We start from the raw sequence: 16,082 nt of genomic DNA, 5'->3' as shown, positions 1-16,082 counted from the left end.
CTCCAGTTTTCTCTTGAGGCAATAAGCCACCCAGCTGATCATTTTTCACGCACAACCTCACATAATCAGCGTTGATAGGGTATTCGATTGTGGAGGGCATGTCACTCAAGCCCAGTCTGTCTTCACTTGAAGTCACTTTGCAACAAAGGTTATTGGACAGTGATTGGAAATTCTGGCTTACTTTTCAAACTCATCCCCTCCCACAACCTGTGGACACTGAGGCTATTTATAGTGCTACATTGCTGCTCAAACGTAGATCAGCTAACTCGGGGAAGACTAGGGTTTGAATCTGGGAGCTTCTTGCTCTCAGTCCCACATCATATTGTGTTTTTCTTTTCTTTCTTTACCAATTTTATTCCCACCTCTCCTAAAGATGCTGTTGCCTGCCTGGGCAGTGTTTCCTGGATGCCTGGCACTCTCCAGTACCTTTGTTATTATCACCTAAATTTCTATTTATTTGTGAGCTGAGGCAGTGGGGTATTCCCTTGTGGGAGTCATTGTTAGCTGAGCTGGATCCAGTTCTCTCTTGACGTCTATACACTGGCACTTTCCAGCACGGGGTCATTGCATTGCAATCAGGCATACGAGCACTGCCTGATTTTTTTTTTCCTTTTTTCCCTTCCCTAGCCCAGAGACAGCAAGGCAATTGTAGCACCCCAACTGCTGCCCTGGATAAGATCAGCTGGCTCAGTACTGCTGGAATTAAACCTTCAACCTTTTGGTCTGTATAGTGTGGTGTTGCGACAGGTGGAGTTTTTAATCCACTGGGCAATCTGGGTGACCTGATTCTGTCTCTTTTTTTTAAAAAAAAAAGTGTATGTTTGTTTATCGTTCTCTGTCCTTGCCAAGCCTTAACTTTTATGAATCCCCAGTGGCAGGGCTGAGTCCTGGATCTTGCTATATGAGAAATTATGAACTCTTAGAGTAGCCAATTAAAATAAAAAGGTTTACATTTATGTAGCACCTCATCATGTCTTTCAGAAATCTTTCAAAGTACTTCACATTCAGTGAATTACTTATACAATAATGAGATGAAATAAGCAGCTAAACTGCTTTTGGCAGAGAAAAGAATGTTGGCCAGGACACAGGTGAAACTCAGTGCTCTTTTTCAAATAGTGCCCTTAGATCCTCAAGATTCACCCGAACAGGTAGGCTTGAGTGACATGCCCTCCACAATTGAAAAATTTCCCCCCCAGATTAAAAATTCAAATGGTTAGTCACACTACTCCACTTTCATTAGAGCCATCAGTATTCTATACATCAAATTGTGAGCGATGAATCATTAGTTTAACCTGTCTTCAGTCCCAACAAGTTCAGATTAGTGACCTTGTGCAGAACTGAAATGTAGGAAAAGCCTCGTAAAGGATTCTGCTCCATTACAGATGTCTTCCATTTACAATGTCTGGGTTTGCTGATTACCGTTTATGGTGATCATTTGCTTATAGTGATCAAAATCCATCTGATACTGTTATTGTCGTCATTTATAATTGTCAGTGCAGCTCAGTTGCACTGTTCACTTTGGTAGCAATTGTCCATTAATGATGACACCTCCAACAATTCAGCAATCCCTCCGTACAGCACTGAACCGATTACATGCTCAAGTCCTGGAGTGGACCCAGGGACAAGAACGCTATCAATTAAACCCAGCAACCATTTTTCCAATTTATTTTTCTTGCTCATCTGCGGCACAGCATGTTGCCGAACAAAAGTGACTCCAAAATGCTATTTCATTTTGTGCTCGTCATTTTCCAGTAATTTAGGAAGTGCAAATATCAGCAAAGTGTAAGGCTGAGAGTATATTGAACATGCATGTGAGAAAGCAAAAATCATTTTTGCTTTTAATTTCAGGGATATGGCCAACATTCCAAGCCTCAGGAGTCTGATATCCGAATCAGTGCAGTGTTCTCAGTGAGTGGCAGTCCCCTTGGTAAGCATTGTACATTACTGCTGTGGAATTAGAGACCAATGAATTTCTACATAGAGGAAGAAGTCTTAACAGCATGGAAAAAAAAACTCAGAGCATTAACAAACATATTTTAAAAATGCATTGTGCAGTAGAACACCATTAATCTGAATAGCCCTAGACTGCACATGTCAGTAACCTGAACAGAGGTCATAGTTTTAAAAGGAACTTTTTCTTGTTGGCAATTCCTAGGAGTTGTTTGGCAAAGACAACGAGCCTGAGTCCTTCCAAATTTAAAAATCATGCTTAAAACATCAGCATTGGGAGGTAGGCCAGGAATAAAGAGTCAGAAGTAAGAGTTTTTTAAATACCGCAATGCTGGAGGATTGGAGTACATTACTATTAGCTGTGCTCGTCCAATGCTATACTGCTGTACATAAGTAGTAATTTCCCCCCAGATTAAAAATTCAAATGGTTAGTCGTACTGCTCCACTTTCATTAGAGCCATCAGTATTCCATACATCAAATTGTGAGCGATGAATCGCGAGTTTAACCTGTCTCCAGTCCCAACAGGTTCGGATTAGTGACCTTGTTCTGTACTGGATTGCAGGCAAAAGTCTCGTAAAGGATTCTGCTCCATTACAGACGTCTTCCATTTAAAATGCCTGGGTTTGCTGATTACCGTTTATGGTGATCATTTGCTTGTGGTGATCAAAATCCATCTAATACTGTTACAGTGGTCATTTGTAATTGTCAATGCAGCTCAGTTGCACTGATCACTTTGGTAGCAATTTCCCATTAATGAAAGACAGTTGCCTCAGTTGTAACATTACTAATCTGTAGGAGTTATGAAACATTGCTGCTCAACATTTACTAGCTTTTTAAACATCTGAACAGTAAACTGTTCATTAAATAGCTTCTCAACTTTTATCCAATGCATGGCTCAAAAAGATAATCCTATAAAAGAATGTTAATGCTTGTGTTTTGTACTATTCACTGCTCTCACCATAAACTAGCATTCTGGCAGAACCTGAATGGCTATTAAAAGTACTGGCAAGAACTGACCAGTGCTCCATTCAGAGAGCCAGTTTTGGGCTGAGAGCAATGAATGAAACAAAATAAAAACACTAGCATTCTGAGCAATGCATCAAAGAAGAAAGGCTGAGTGTCCAGTTATTCCCAAAAAAACCTCAGTCACAGATGTGTTGTGCACGTAAGCTGCAGACTTCCATTCTATCCCTGTGGGTTGCTGTTTAATTAGAAAACCAGGACCAAGAACAAAGAACATCAATAGAACAATGCAAACGTGGTGTTTCTGACACTGATCCCTTCTGCGAAAAGAGGCAGATTTGGTAATGCTTTGTTTAAATTTATAATTTTATTTCCATTTAAGTTTCCCTATGCTCTCTCTGGCTAACAGGATAGGTTTGAAGCCTGCTGTATAACTCAATGCTGAAAGGTGTGCTGATGGTTGGCTTGGATCTCAGTCGCTCTCACTCGCGTCCTTGCTCTTATGAGCTTGCTCATGTGCGCACTCACTCTCACGTCATTTCCCCGATGCATGACTGAAATTTCAAATGAACAATCATAGAAGGTGCTTTTACATTAGAGGATCGCAGTTGATGGCATATGCACAGTTCTCCCATCAGTTGCATTCCTAAATATAAACAACACAATTCAGGCCTTTGAGTTTTCACTTACGCCATATCAAACCTGGTGTTCTACTTTATTGTACACAGTGAGCTCAAACGAATCTGCACCTTGTGTAATTTTTTTTCCATCAATTTTTGTATTGCTTTATACTATTTAAAATATATCAGTTAGATTTGACTAGCATTGATACACACTCGTATAAATACAGCTGGGTCTTCATATTCTGCATTGGAGCTCAACAGGTATGCACGTGTAAAAGTTGGGGGGGGGGTGGGGAGTGGGGAGTGGTACACAGAGTTCACTCTCCAGGAGCAAAGTGAAACTATGTAGAGAATTGCAGACTCAAACTTGCATCTCCCCACTCCATGGCGTAATCAACTGGAGCCTCCCTATTCTGCTGGCTCAAAATTCTTTTTGAAAATATAGGTATTCTTAGCTGTCTTATACATTAGAGAAAAAAGGATTTTGCAACAACTGTCAAATCCGTCAGGTTACTGCAGATACTGTTTGAATATATTGGAAATGAAATGGCATGTAAGTAAATTAGAGCATTAGTGTGGGGATAATTACCAAATATGGCCTGCTAACAATCATTGAGATTTATAGTTCTTGGTTTTATTAAAACCTAACTCTATTTTGAATGTGCCCCTGTTAAATACTTTACCTGTTAGTACTTGCTTCTACACTAATGTTCCCTTTCAAATAGATATTTGCATCAACGGAGGTAATTGCATTTATATTTTAAAAAAATCTGTAAAATATTTAGCAGTCTTTTTCCTTTCTGATTTTCATCTCTTCCCTCCTGGCGGGAGTGTAGTTCTGTGGGTATTGGTTGCCCTCTGGGTGACCTTTATTCATATGTGAACTTTGACAGTGAGGTTCAGCAGGATTTTAGACCATGGGGACATCAAAGCTGGGCCAAATCCAGTTCTTGCCTATTGTCCAATACAGATGTGAACTTCCAGCAGCAATCGCTAGATGGTGATTAGGAGCAGGATTTTTTCCCCTCTTGAGCTGAAGAGTGTGAGACCAATTGTAGAATTCATACAGCTGCTTCTGGCTGACATCAAACCCAGGTCCTTCCTGATGATTCATTGTGTAAATCTGCTGAACTGTCAGCGGTGCTGCCTGGGAGTCTTTTACATCACCCACTGAAAATCTTTCAAATGCTTGTTTATGTCAAAGGCTTATCATGTAAATAAACACAACATTTTAATGTAGAGGCACGCTAACGGCCATATTCTAAAGTGATTCAGTAGTACCTGTACTGGCTCCTGGCCCTTTTTTGAAGTGGTTTCTGCAGCGATTATTCTACTTGATCTGGTGCAGCTATTTTAATGTTATCGGTCACAGCTATTTAGCTGGTGGCAATGTCTTCTCCAATAGCTGCAAAGACCGACAGTTTCTTTACTGGCGTGTATGACAAGATTGCAGGTGTTTCAACTACTCCGCTTACCAGTGGCCAAAAAACATGGCTGCTTCACTCGGAGCAGCATTAGCGGAGGCTGCTTTTGATGTGTGAGCTAGGGGAAAAAGTTGAAAAGGAGGTGTTTGTGTACTCAGCAAAAAGAAAAGAACACACATCACACACAAGCCCATTGGAATTGTATGCTTGTTCTAGCATATTTATTTTTGTTGACAGTATCTTATTGTTTTGCAGTATCACAGTTGGTGCAGCAAAATACACCAAGTACTCCCAGCACTGCAAAGTCACCTGCAGGTGGCAGTGGGCAGCCAGCTTCAGCTCCTACTATGAGTGTACGGGTCACCTGTTCAGGATGTAAGAAGATTCTACAGAAGGGACAGACTGCCTATCAGCGGAAAGGTTCAACTCAGCTCTTCTGTTCCACCCTCTGCCTTACTGGATTCTCAGCACCTGCTCCCAGACCTCTTCCCCCTGCGAAAAAATCCTGCTATCTCTGCAGCAAGTATGACCTGCCTTTAATAATATTTGCTCCCAATACTGCTTTTTAACTGTCCACTCTGATGCGAGCATGAAACGTCTTTCCTTACAGTTTATGTATCTAATAAAGGTTAGCCTAGGAAAATGAGAAGTTATGCTTTCTTCTTTTGGTCAGTAGCTGGTACTGACAGGTTGTCAGTGAGCACAGCAATTCCTGTTGAGCCTCATTTGGTAAAAGATAGTTAACCAGTGGAAATATAATTGTGTTATATGGATGACATCTCAAATCAGCTTCAAAGTGACCATTTTTTTCAGTTAAAAATAAACTGCTCAATTAGATTACTGCCTTGTATTTCACCAAAGCATCCATATATATTTTAACTTGCTGTCCCTTTTTTAAATAAGGTCACATTAGGGTAAGTAACTACACTAACCAATTGGATAAGCAGGTAACTTTGTACATAAGACCAATGGACATTGTAAAATTATTGAAAGTTGTCTTTGCCTAAGACAGAAGTGTGCAAAGCACTATTTTATTTGTGTCCATAAATAGATTACTCTTTAACTTCAAAGGGGAAGAATATTATTTTATTGACTTTTTACAGAGGCATTTTTACGGACAAAAATTGTTTTATTTAACTTTTTAAACATAAACAAAGATTACACGCCTCATTTATATAGTGACACCCATGTGTTCTCCATTTGTACTCCGTTCAGTTGTTCCATATTTCTGCACTATCTTCACCTTCCAAGGTCCACATGACAGGTCAACTAAAACAGAATTGAATGGGTACCTCTGTTGAGCAGCTGACTGGTTAGCTGTGTGTTGCTTTCTAGCAGGCTCATTGGTTGGCCAATCAACCAGTAATAACAATTGTTACCACAGATGACGTCACAAAGTAACTTTTTTTTCTCTCTGGCTACTTGCTTACCAGTCTTAATATGTCGGCCAGAAGCCATACTGAATGTTGACCTGCTTCTGGCGGCTTGAGAGGTTTCATTCATGCTCAGAGAAAATAGGGAAAGATTTCACTATTTGTAAGGATCTCACGATACCATGCCTATTTAACTTTTTGATGCAAAAGATTTTGTTTTATTTAACAATGGTTCGTGTGTCCTTGTGAGGCAAAGTGCCCACTAGAAATATTTCAGCAGAAGGAAAGAAATAATTTGACTCCATACCAAAATTTTTTCTTCTTTTTCTTAGTGATCGGTATAATAAAATTCTTGTGTCTGTAATGACTGTCTGATTATCAGCTCATCTTTGAGTTTTCTGAATGATTCAGTGTAGGCTCAACTTTGAACTTCGATTGTTTTCATGGTAGAATCACTGAACCACTCAGATAGTAGTAAAAAAATTAGCTTGTTAGCTTAGTGATAGCACTCTTGCCTCTGAGTCAGAAAGTTGTGGGTTGATGTCCCACTCCAGAGACTTGAGCACAGAATCTACTCTAACACTCCAGTGCAGTACTGAGAGGGTGCTGCACTGTTGGAGGTGCCATCTTTCAGATGAGATGTTAAACTGAGATCCCGTCTGCCCTCTCAGGTGGACGTAAAAGATCCCATGGCACTATTTTGAAAAAGAGTAGGGGAGTTCTCCCCAGTGTCGTGGTCAATATTTATCTCTTAGCCAACATCACTGATGTAGATTATCTGGTCATTTATTTCATTGTTGTTTGTGAGACCTTGCTGTGCACAAAGTGGCTGTCGCGTTTCCTACATTATAATAGTGACTACACTTCAAAAGTAATTCATTGGATGTAAAGCTTTGGGATGTCCTGAGGTCACGAAAGGCGAGGTCTTTGACCGGGGGGAGGGTTTGTTGTATGCGTTTCTTCTGTGCTCAAGTCTGACTTCATTGCAGCTGTATTCCATTTGGGTGCATGCTGTAAAATGACACTCCTCAAAAAAAAAAAGCAGCACGTAATACCCCGGTGTTCAGTCGCAAGACCAAAGGTTTGGATGACAAAGGCTCTTCAACCAAATTTGATCTGGCCTTTGTATTGATGTATTGCCTTCCCGTTATAGCATCTAAATGCTGCTTGAGTGAGTCCAGTGTCCGGACTCAACCACCCTTCTTGTGCATCCATTCCAGCTGTTGATCACCTTTTCCTCTGGCTGGTTAGTTACCCTTTGTGTAAAGAAATACTTCCTACAGCCTGTCCTAAAGTTGTACTTCATAACTCTGGACTTGGTCCTGTTGTCCGGCACACCTAGAACTATTCTGGGTTTACTTTGTCCAATTAAGTATCATATATGTCTCTCTCATGCCCATTCTGAGACATCTCTTTCCAAGGCTGACATCCCAACCTATCATCCTGAGGATGACAGGAGAAAAATCATTAGATGACTTCTTCCAGGCTGCCAGGAAAATGCCTTGTCTTTGCTTGATGATGTCCACCTTGCAGACAGCTGAAATTCAGAGCTTGTTCGGTGGAGAAAATGCCTCTTTCTGCCATTCCACTTACATCATTTTTATAAGGCCTCTGTTATTGCTTTGGAGTAGTGTGCCTTAATTAGGAAAGGGAGAGCAGACTGTAATTGGATATTGGAGGGGGGAGCATGGCAGAGAGGATCCTTTTATTCATATGTACTCATGCTCAGTTGAAAAGTGTTTTGCTTCCTCATTTCTGTAATATGTGACCGTACAATTTTTTTTATCACTGCCTTGAAGGTAACTGAAGAGTATTAGAAAAAAAACACACACATCGGGAAATGCATTCCAGCTTAAAAAAAAATCACTTTTGTTGCAGATTTGATTGACCATTGGGGTCACTGAAAAGCTACTAGCAGCTGCTGCAGATTGTAATCTATCGCTCTCAGTCTTGAAAATTTTATTTGAGACAGCATCCAGAGCCTTTTTAGGAAAAAGAGTTTCAGATTTCCACTACCCCTTGTGTGAAAAAAGTGCTTCCTGATATTACTCCTAACTGTCCAAGCTCTAATTTTAAAATTAGGCCCTCTTGTTCTGGATTCGCCCACCAGAGGAAATAATTTCTCTGTATTTACCCTATCGAATTCCTTTATCATTTTAAACACCTCGATTAGATCACCCCTCAATCTACTAAACTCAAGGGAATACAAACTAAGTTTATGCAACCTATCCTCATAATTTTAACCTTGAAGACCCGGTATCATTCTGGTGAATCTGCGATGCACCCCCCCCACCCCGCCCAAATGGCCTGATGTACCTTCCCTGAGGCGTGGTTACCAAATCTGAATGTAGGGTTCCAGATGGGGTCTGACCAAGGCTCTGTACAACTGAAGCATCTCTTTCTCACTTTTCTATTCCAACTCCCTTGAGATAAAGGCCAACCTCTTCCATTATCCTTTTTAATTACTTTTTGTACCCGTGCACTAGCTTTTATTGATTTGCGCACATGGACACCCAAATCCCTCCTCCACTGCTCCTACTCTTTCACCATTCAGAAAATATTCTGATTATTTCTTTCTCAGATAAAAAGCAGATGACCTCACACTTCACTACATTGAGTTCCAAACTGCCATAGCTTTGGCCACCCACTTAGTCTCTATGTCCCCTTGTAACTTCCTGTTTCCATATACACAACTTACTATATACCTCCTAACTTAGTGTCATCTGCAAACTTGGATATACAACTCTCCATTCATTCATTTAAGTCATTAATATATGTGGTGCAAAGCTGAGGCCTGGGGAACTCATTTGCCACATCCCGACAATCAGAGAATGTTCCCGATATCTCCACTTTCTGTCACCTACCTCCCAACCAATTACCAACCCATGTCACAAAGTTACCTCCAATTCCAATTTCATTTTTGATAATCTCTTGTGCCGAACCTTTCTGAATGTCTTCTGAAGATCCATTTCAACATCATCCATTGACACTGCCCGTCCACCCAACACTGTCAACTCTGACTTTCATCTCTGCTGATAGTGTTCTTTGAGTAACTTTTCTCCTCCCTCTTACCTGAATTAATCCTGTATTGTGTCTGTTCATGACTGCCAGTAACAATTGCTGTGTAAATGGTTTTTTGACTTAATCGAGTCTCTGTTCCCCTTTTTCTGGAACCTACAAAACTAAATTAATTTTGTATGGTCAGATTAAACATTTTGTGCTAGGATATCCCATGGATTTTAGAATCAAATTAAAAAAGAAAATTCCGGATGGACGCAGAATCAAAATGTGCAAATCTGAGGTACTCATAGTTCTTGCAAATATTGTCATGCAGGTCCTCGCCAGTTCCTTTGTGTCAAATCCTTTCAGAAATAACTTGCCAAGTAAAACTCCTGTCCAATATAGTTTGATATAGTGTTCAAAGTGTTCCATTAGGTGAAGATGCAGAGAGGAATAGATTGTCAGTTGGCATAGTCTTTCAGTGGTAAAAGATTGGATTCCCAGCCAAGGTGGTGTGCATATGAATTCCTCTCTTGACTTTATATTCAAACTTGTATGTTGTCATTGTGAGAGAATTCTCAACCCACACCATTAAATGGAACCGCTTACCACATCTTGGCAGCAACTGTGGACAGTTCCCTCCTTCTAGCTAAAGGAGGGGAAAACTGGAATACCAGAGAGGGAAAAGTGGGGAAGTACAAAAAATAAAGCAACAATTGTAAGTAACTACCTGAAATGTAAACCAGTAAGTAACTACCTGAAATGTAATACCACAGCCAGTATTGTTTCATACACTGTGTATGGGGTATTTTATCTGTATTTGGACAAGGCAGCATTTATATTTTGTTTCAAACTTTCAGCATTTATATTTTGTTTCACTTTGATCTTTCTGGCTTGGTTTTGAAACTGTCTACTGCTCATTAGTAGAGCACGTATTGTGGTAGAAGAAATAGTTCTGAGGCTAGCATGTTGAGAAAGAAACTCACCCTGAAGTTTTAGTTTAGTCATTTTGGGAAAAAAACGCATCTTTGCTTTGTGTTAATGTGTATTTTTAAAATGAAGGAAGTTGCTGAAATTTTCTTTAAAATGTCATTTAAAATTTTTTTCCAGAGAAATCATGAACCTAAAGGACCTAGTAATGGGTCAGATTGACGGTAGGGGCCCATACAAGGAGTTCTGTAACCATAACTGCTTATTTGAGATGAAAAGAAAGTCTGCTTCAACAACGAATAATATCACCACCAAGTGCAGCATTTGTCAGAAAGTGTCTGTTGTAAGTTTAATATCTATTCAAGACTGTCTCTTTTTTATAATCCACGCCTATTTAGTGGGTAACTCGTTCTCCACAACATTTTCATTCATTGATCGGGAATTCAAAATGAAAGTATCATAAGAATTATATTCCAGTTTCATGAATTGTAAAGGAAATTTTTTTTGTAAAAATAGAGCACTACTCAATAAATGACTGTAATTTGGATAATAAAATATGTGTTCTACCATATGTGAGGAGATCGCCAAGAAATATTCATGGTTTTTAGAAATGAGGTTACAATTGAGAGGCAACATATTGGAACTGCTCTTACCAGAACCACACTGCTTTTCAGTTCCCAATTCAATGTAAATTTTAACTTTTTAAGCCGTTTAATTTTGCTTACTTACCCTGAATATGGTAGAAATGGATTAAATGATAAAGAACCATAAGACATGTTTTCTGTCTCACTCAGAATGCTTCTCATACATCACTTGCAACTTTGTCACACGAGTTATCTGGTCAAACGACTTATGGTGTTGGTTTTGAATCTCCTGTATCTTGTGTAGTACAGTCATCATAACAGATTGGGGATGAGTATTCCGAAAAAAGCATAGCAGCAGAAAGTTAATTTTATTGTATTTCTAGCTGTGTTAGTTATCCTGTCACTGTATGGACTGCAGAATGCATTCAGTATATTTGGGCAAATAAAAGGCCCAGCTGAGAGGACAGTTAGGTGACCTTTGCTGCTCTGTAATCAGCTGTAAGGAGGTACATGAGAACAGTCTGCTCCCTTAATTTATATATAAACTTTATCTCTTTCCCTGTGGAGCTATGCCTTATTTCTTCATGATGTGGAGATGCCGGTGATGGACTGGGGTTGACAATTGTAAACAATTTTACAACACCAAGTTATAGTCCAACAATTTTATTTGAAAATCACAAGCTTTCGGAGGCTTCCTCCTTCCTCAGGTGAATGTCAAGAAATCCTCGAACCTTTCGCATTTATAAATCACAGAACAATACCTGGTGATTACAGATAATCTTTCCAACTGCCCGTTGCCAAGGCAATCAAAGTGTTCAGACAGAGAGGTGTTACCTACAGGACCACCGAATATACAAACAACCAAAAAAAAAGAGAGGCAGAAACATAGAAACATCCGGAAGGAAGAGAAAGACAGCAAATGACCCGTTATATTAAAAACAGATAACTTTTGTTCGCTGGTGGGGTTACGTGTAGCGTGACATGAACCCAAGATCCCGGTTGATGCCGTCCTCATGGGTGCGGAACTTGGCTATCAATTTCTGCTCGACGATTTTGCGTTGTCGTGTGTCTCGAAGGCCGCCTTGGAGTACGCTTACCCGAAGGTCGGTGGCTGAATGTCCTTGACTGCTGAAGTGTTCCCCGACTGGGAGGGAACCCTCTTGTCTGGCGATTGTTGCGCGGTGTCCGTTCATCCGTTGTCGCAGCGTCTGCATGGTCTCACCAATGTACCATGCTCTGGGGCATCCTTTCCTGCAACGTATGAGGTAGACAACGTTGGCCGAGTCACAGGAGTATGAACCATGTACCTGGTGGGTGGTGTCCTCTCGTGTGATGGTGGTATCTGTGTCGATGATCTGGCATGTCTTGCAGAGGTTACCGTGGCAGGGTTGTGTGGTGTCGTGGACGCTGTTCTCCTGAAAGCTGGGTAATTTGCTGCGAACGATGGTCTGTTTGAGTTTGAGTGGCTGTTTAAAGGCGAGTAGTGGAGGTGTGGGGATGGCCATAGCGAGGTGTTCGTCGTCATCGATGACATGTTGAAGGCTGCGGAGAACATGGCGTAGTTTCTCCGCTCCGGGGAAGTACTGGACGACGAAGGGTACTCTGTTGGTTGCGTCCCGTGTTAGTCTTCTGAGGAGGTCTGTGCGATTTTTCGCCGTGGCCCGTCGGAACTGTCGATCGATGAGTCGAGCGTCATATCCCGTTCTTACTAGGGCGTCTTTCAGCGTTCTCATCCCACGTACGCCCCGCGTGGGAGACTTCTACTGCCTCCCAAAGATACACAAAGCCAACACACCCGGACGTCCTATCGTATCAGGCAACGGAACCCTGTGTGAGAACCTCTCTGGATACATCGAGGGCATCCTGAAACCCATCGTACAGGGAACCCCCAGCTTCTGTCACGACACTACAGACTTCCTACAAAAACTCAGTACCCACGGACCAGTTGAACCAGGAACACTTCTCACCACGATGGACGTCTCGGCACTCTACACCAGTATCCCCCACGATGACGGCATCGCTGCGACAGCATCAATACTCAACACCAACAACAGCCAATCTCCAGACGCCATCCTACAACTCATCCGCTTCATCCTGGATCACAATTTCTTCACCTTCGATAACCAGTTCTTGACCCAAACACACGGAACAGCCATGGGGACCAAATTCGCACCCCAGTACGCCAACATTTTCATGCACAAGTTCGAGCAGGACTTCTTCACTGCACAGGACCTCCAACCAACGCTATACACCAGATACATCGACGACATTTTCTTTCTATGGACCCACGGCGAAGAATCACTAAAGAGACTACACGATAATATCAACAAGTTCCATCCCACCATCAAGCTCACCATGGACTACTCCTCAGAATCATTTTCTTTCTTGGACACACGAATCTCCATTAAAGACGGGCACCTCAGCACCTCACTCCACCGCAAGCCCACGGACAACCTCACGATGCTCCACTTTTTCAGCTTCCACCCTAACCACGTCAAAGAGGCCATCCCCTATGGACAGGCCCTGCGAATACACAGGGTCTGCTCAGACGAGATGGACACCGACCGACGCTGAAAGACGCCCTAGTAAGAACGGGATATGACGCTCGACTCATCGATCGACAGTTCCGACGGGCCACGGCGAAAAATCGCATAGACCTCCTCAGAAGACTAACACGGGACGCAACCAACAGAGTACCCTTCGTCGTCCAGTACTTCCCCGGAGCGGAGAAACTACGCCATGTTCTCCGCAGCCTTCAACATGTCATCGATGACGACGAACACCTCGCTATGGCCATCCCCACACCTCCACTACTCGCCTTTAAACAGCCACCCAACCTCAAACAGACCATCGTTCGCAGCAAATTACCCAGCTTTCAGGAGAACAGCGTCCACGACACCACACAACCCTGCCATGGTAACCTCTGCAAGACATGCCAGATCATCGACACAGATACCACCATCACACGAGAGGACACCACCCACCAGGTACGTGGTTCATACTCCTGTGACTCGGCCAACGTTGTCTACCTCATACGTTGCAGGAAAGATGCCCCGGAGCATGGTACATTGGTGAGACCATGCTGACACTGCGACAACGGATGAACGGACACCGCGCAACAATCGCCAGACAGGAGGGTTCCCAGTCAGGGAACACCTCAGCAGTCAAGGACATTCAGCCACCGACCTTCGGGTAAGCGTTCTCCAAGGCGGCCTTCGAGACACACGACAACGCAAAATCGTCGAGCAGAAATTGATAGCCAAGTTCCGCACCCATGAGGACGGCCTCAACCGGGATCTTGGGTTCATGTCACGCTACACGTAACCCCACCAGCGAACAAAAGTTATCTGTTTTTAATATAACGGGTCATTTGCTGTCTTTCTCTTCCTTCAGGATGTTTCTATGTTTCTGCCTCTTTTTTTTTGGTTGTTTGTATATTCGGTGGTCCTGTAGGTAACACCTCTCTGTCTGAACACTTTGATTGCCTTGGCAACGGGCAGTTGGAAAGATTATCTGTAATCACCAGGTATTGTTCTGTGATTTATAAATGCGAAAGGTTCGAGGATTTCTTGACATTCACCTGAGGAAGGAGGAAGCCTCCGAAAGCTTGTGATTTTCAAATAAAATTGTTGGACTATAACTTGGTGTTGTAAAATTGTTTACAATTATTTCTTCTTGTGATGGCACCCGAGGAGATTGAGCTCTGATTGGGGAATTAAATGTGCACAAAGCTTTGTGTGTGAACACTTCATTGCCACAGCTCATTGAAATGCCATGTGTACCACTTTAAATCATATTCTTAACTATCATCATCAACAATCATAAGATTTTATTCTTTATTTCAGGTCCGCCATGAAGTGAACTACCAGAACGTTGTACACAAACTTTGTAGTGATACATGTTTCTCCAAGTTTCGAATGGCGAACAATCTCACTATGAATTGCTGTGATAACTGTGGAGCATATTGTTACAGTGGGTCTGCGCAATGTCACATGCTTCAGACAGAAGGCCAGTGCAAGAAGTTCTGCGGTTCTGCTTGTTTGTCCACATTTAAACAGGTTTGTTGCCTTTTAAACCAGCATGACAATAGTGAAACCTGACTTTAGTCCTCTTCCTTCCCCAAAGTCTCGTACAACGACATTGCACATTACTTAACATGATGTTAATATGCCTGTGTTTTCCTTGAATGCAAATTTTTTTTAATGTGTTCCTCCATTCCTGTCCCAACAATACACAATATCATCTGTATAACTGCCCCCATATCAGGGACATTAAAGTAGCTAATGTTTCTCAAGCTGTCCATTGTTATTGTAAACCTACTGATAAGATGGGTAGACGGACAGGACCAGTATAGTAGTGAGCTAAAAGTACTGCAAATAGCATGTTAAAGCACCAGTACACAAGTAAAGTACCTGCCTGCCTTATTTTCAGACCTCAGTTGTACGTGAATGCACTATTGCACTTGATCACCTGGAATTCTATGTTTAGACCTAATTAAGAATTGTTGTGTCTGATAAAAGGTGTCCTCATAAGTGAAAGGGTAATCTTGAGTCACTCCTTTAACTATGGCAAGACCACCGGAGAGCTAGTTGTTGATGTTTGAGATTCAAGAGGTGAATAGACTCTTGAAAGCTGCAGTAGACTCGGGAAAAGATTGCACAAACAGCAGCTGATCAGACAGTTATATGGATTGTATGAAGAGAACTGGGGAAAATAGGATGACTGAAAGGTAAACCTGATAAGTGTATCATCACAATTACAATAGAGTACAGTTGTGTCCTGGTGCTTTGACAACACTTTGCATTACAATAGAGAAATTTCATACCAATGTAATGTGTTTGTTATGATTATTGCTGAGAGGAATTGGTGTGATTAGAGGTTTTTGTGTGGAGAATCTTTATGAAATAAACCAAAGAAAACCTTTAATATGCCAGCAAAGTTGCGATAAAATGTGGATCTTGCATCTCTTTCTTGCATGTGTAGAGTTCTTGAGTTTTCCCGTGATGATTTGAACAGTCAGTATAACTGTGTTCCCCCCCCCCCCCCACCACCAAATTTCTACACAATTGGAGCTGATATTGTTCCCACAAGTGAACAATATTGGAGTCCTACATTGCCTCCAATCTGGAGTGCAGATATCAGACAATCTATATGGTTAATTGTGGGAAATGTTAACAGATGTCAGGTCCACTCTCAAATAATGAATATTAGAGACTTCAAACTCCTGAATGTGA

At 41.7% G+C, this 16,082-nt stretch overlaps 1 protein-coding gene across 4 annotated transcripts in view; it reads left to right on the top strand.

The window, feature by feature from the left end:
• zmym4.1 (zinc finger MYM-type containing 4, tandem duplicate 1) overlaps window positions 1-16,082 on the top strand; it is a 127,171-nt gene that overhangs the window by 50,249 nt on the left and 60,840 nt on the right. For all 4 annotated transcript variants that reach the window (XM_068006459.1, XM_068006460.1, XM_068006458.1 and 1 more), the window contains 4 exons: window positions 1,849-1,927; window positions 5,217-5,484; window positions 10,445-10,607; window positions 14,694-14,906. In XM_068006459.1, coding sequence (XP_067862560.1) covers window positions 1,849-1,927; window positions 5,217-5,484; window positions 10,445-10,607; window positions 14,694-14,906 — 723 coding nt within the window. The remainder of the gene's footprint in view (window positions 1-1,848; window positions 1,928-5,216; window positions 5,485-10,444; window positions 10,608-14,693; window positions 14,907-16,082) is intronic.

The sequence above is a fragment of the Heptranchias perlo genome, chromosome 26 (genome assembly GCF_035084215.1).
Source record: "Heptranchias perlo isolate sHepPer1 chromosome 26, sHepPer1.hap1, whole genome shotgun sequence".
Lineage (NCBI taxonomy): Eukaryota > Metazoa > Chordata > Chondrichthyes > Hexanchiformes > Hexanchidae > Heptranchias > Heptranchias perlo.
The sequence above is the reverse complement of the archived record's forward strand: the minus strand, read 5'-3'. Positions and strand labels throughout refer to the sequence as shown.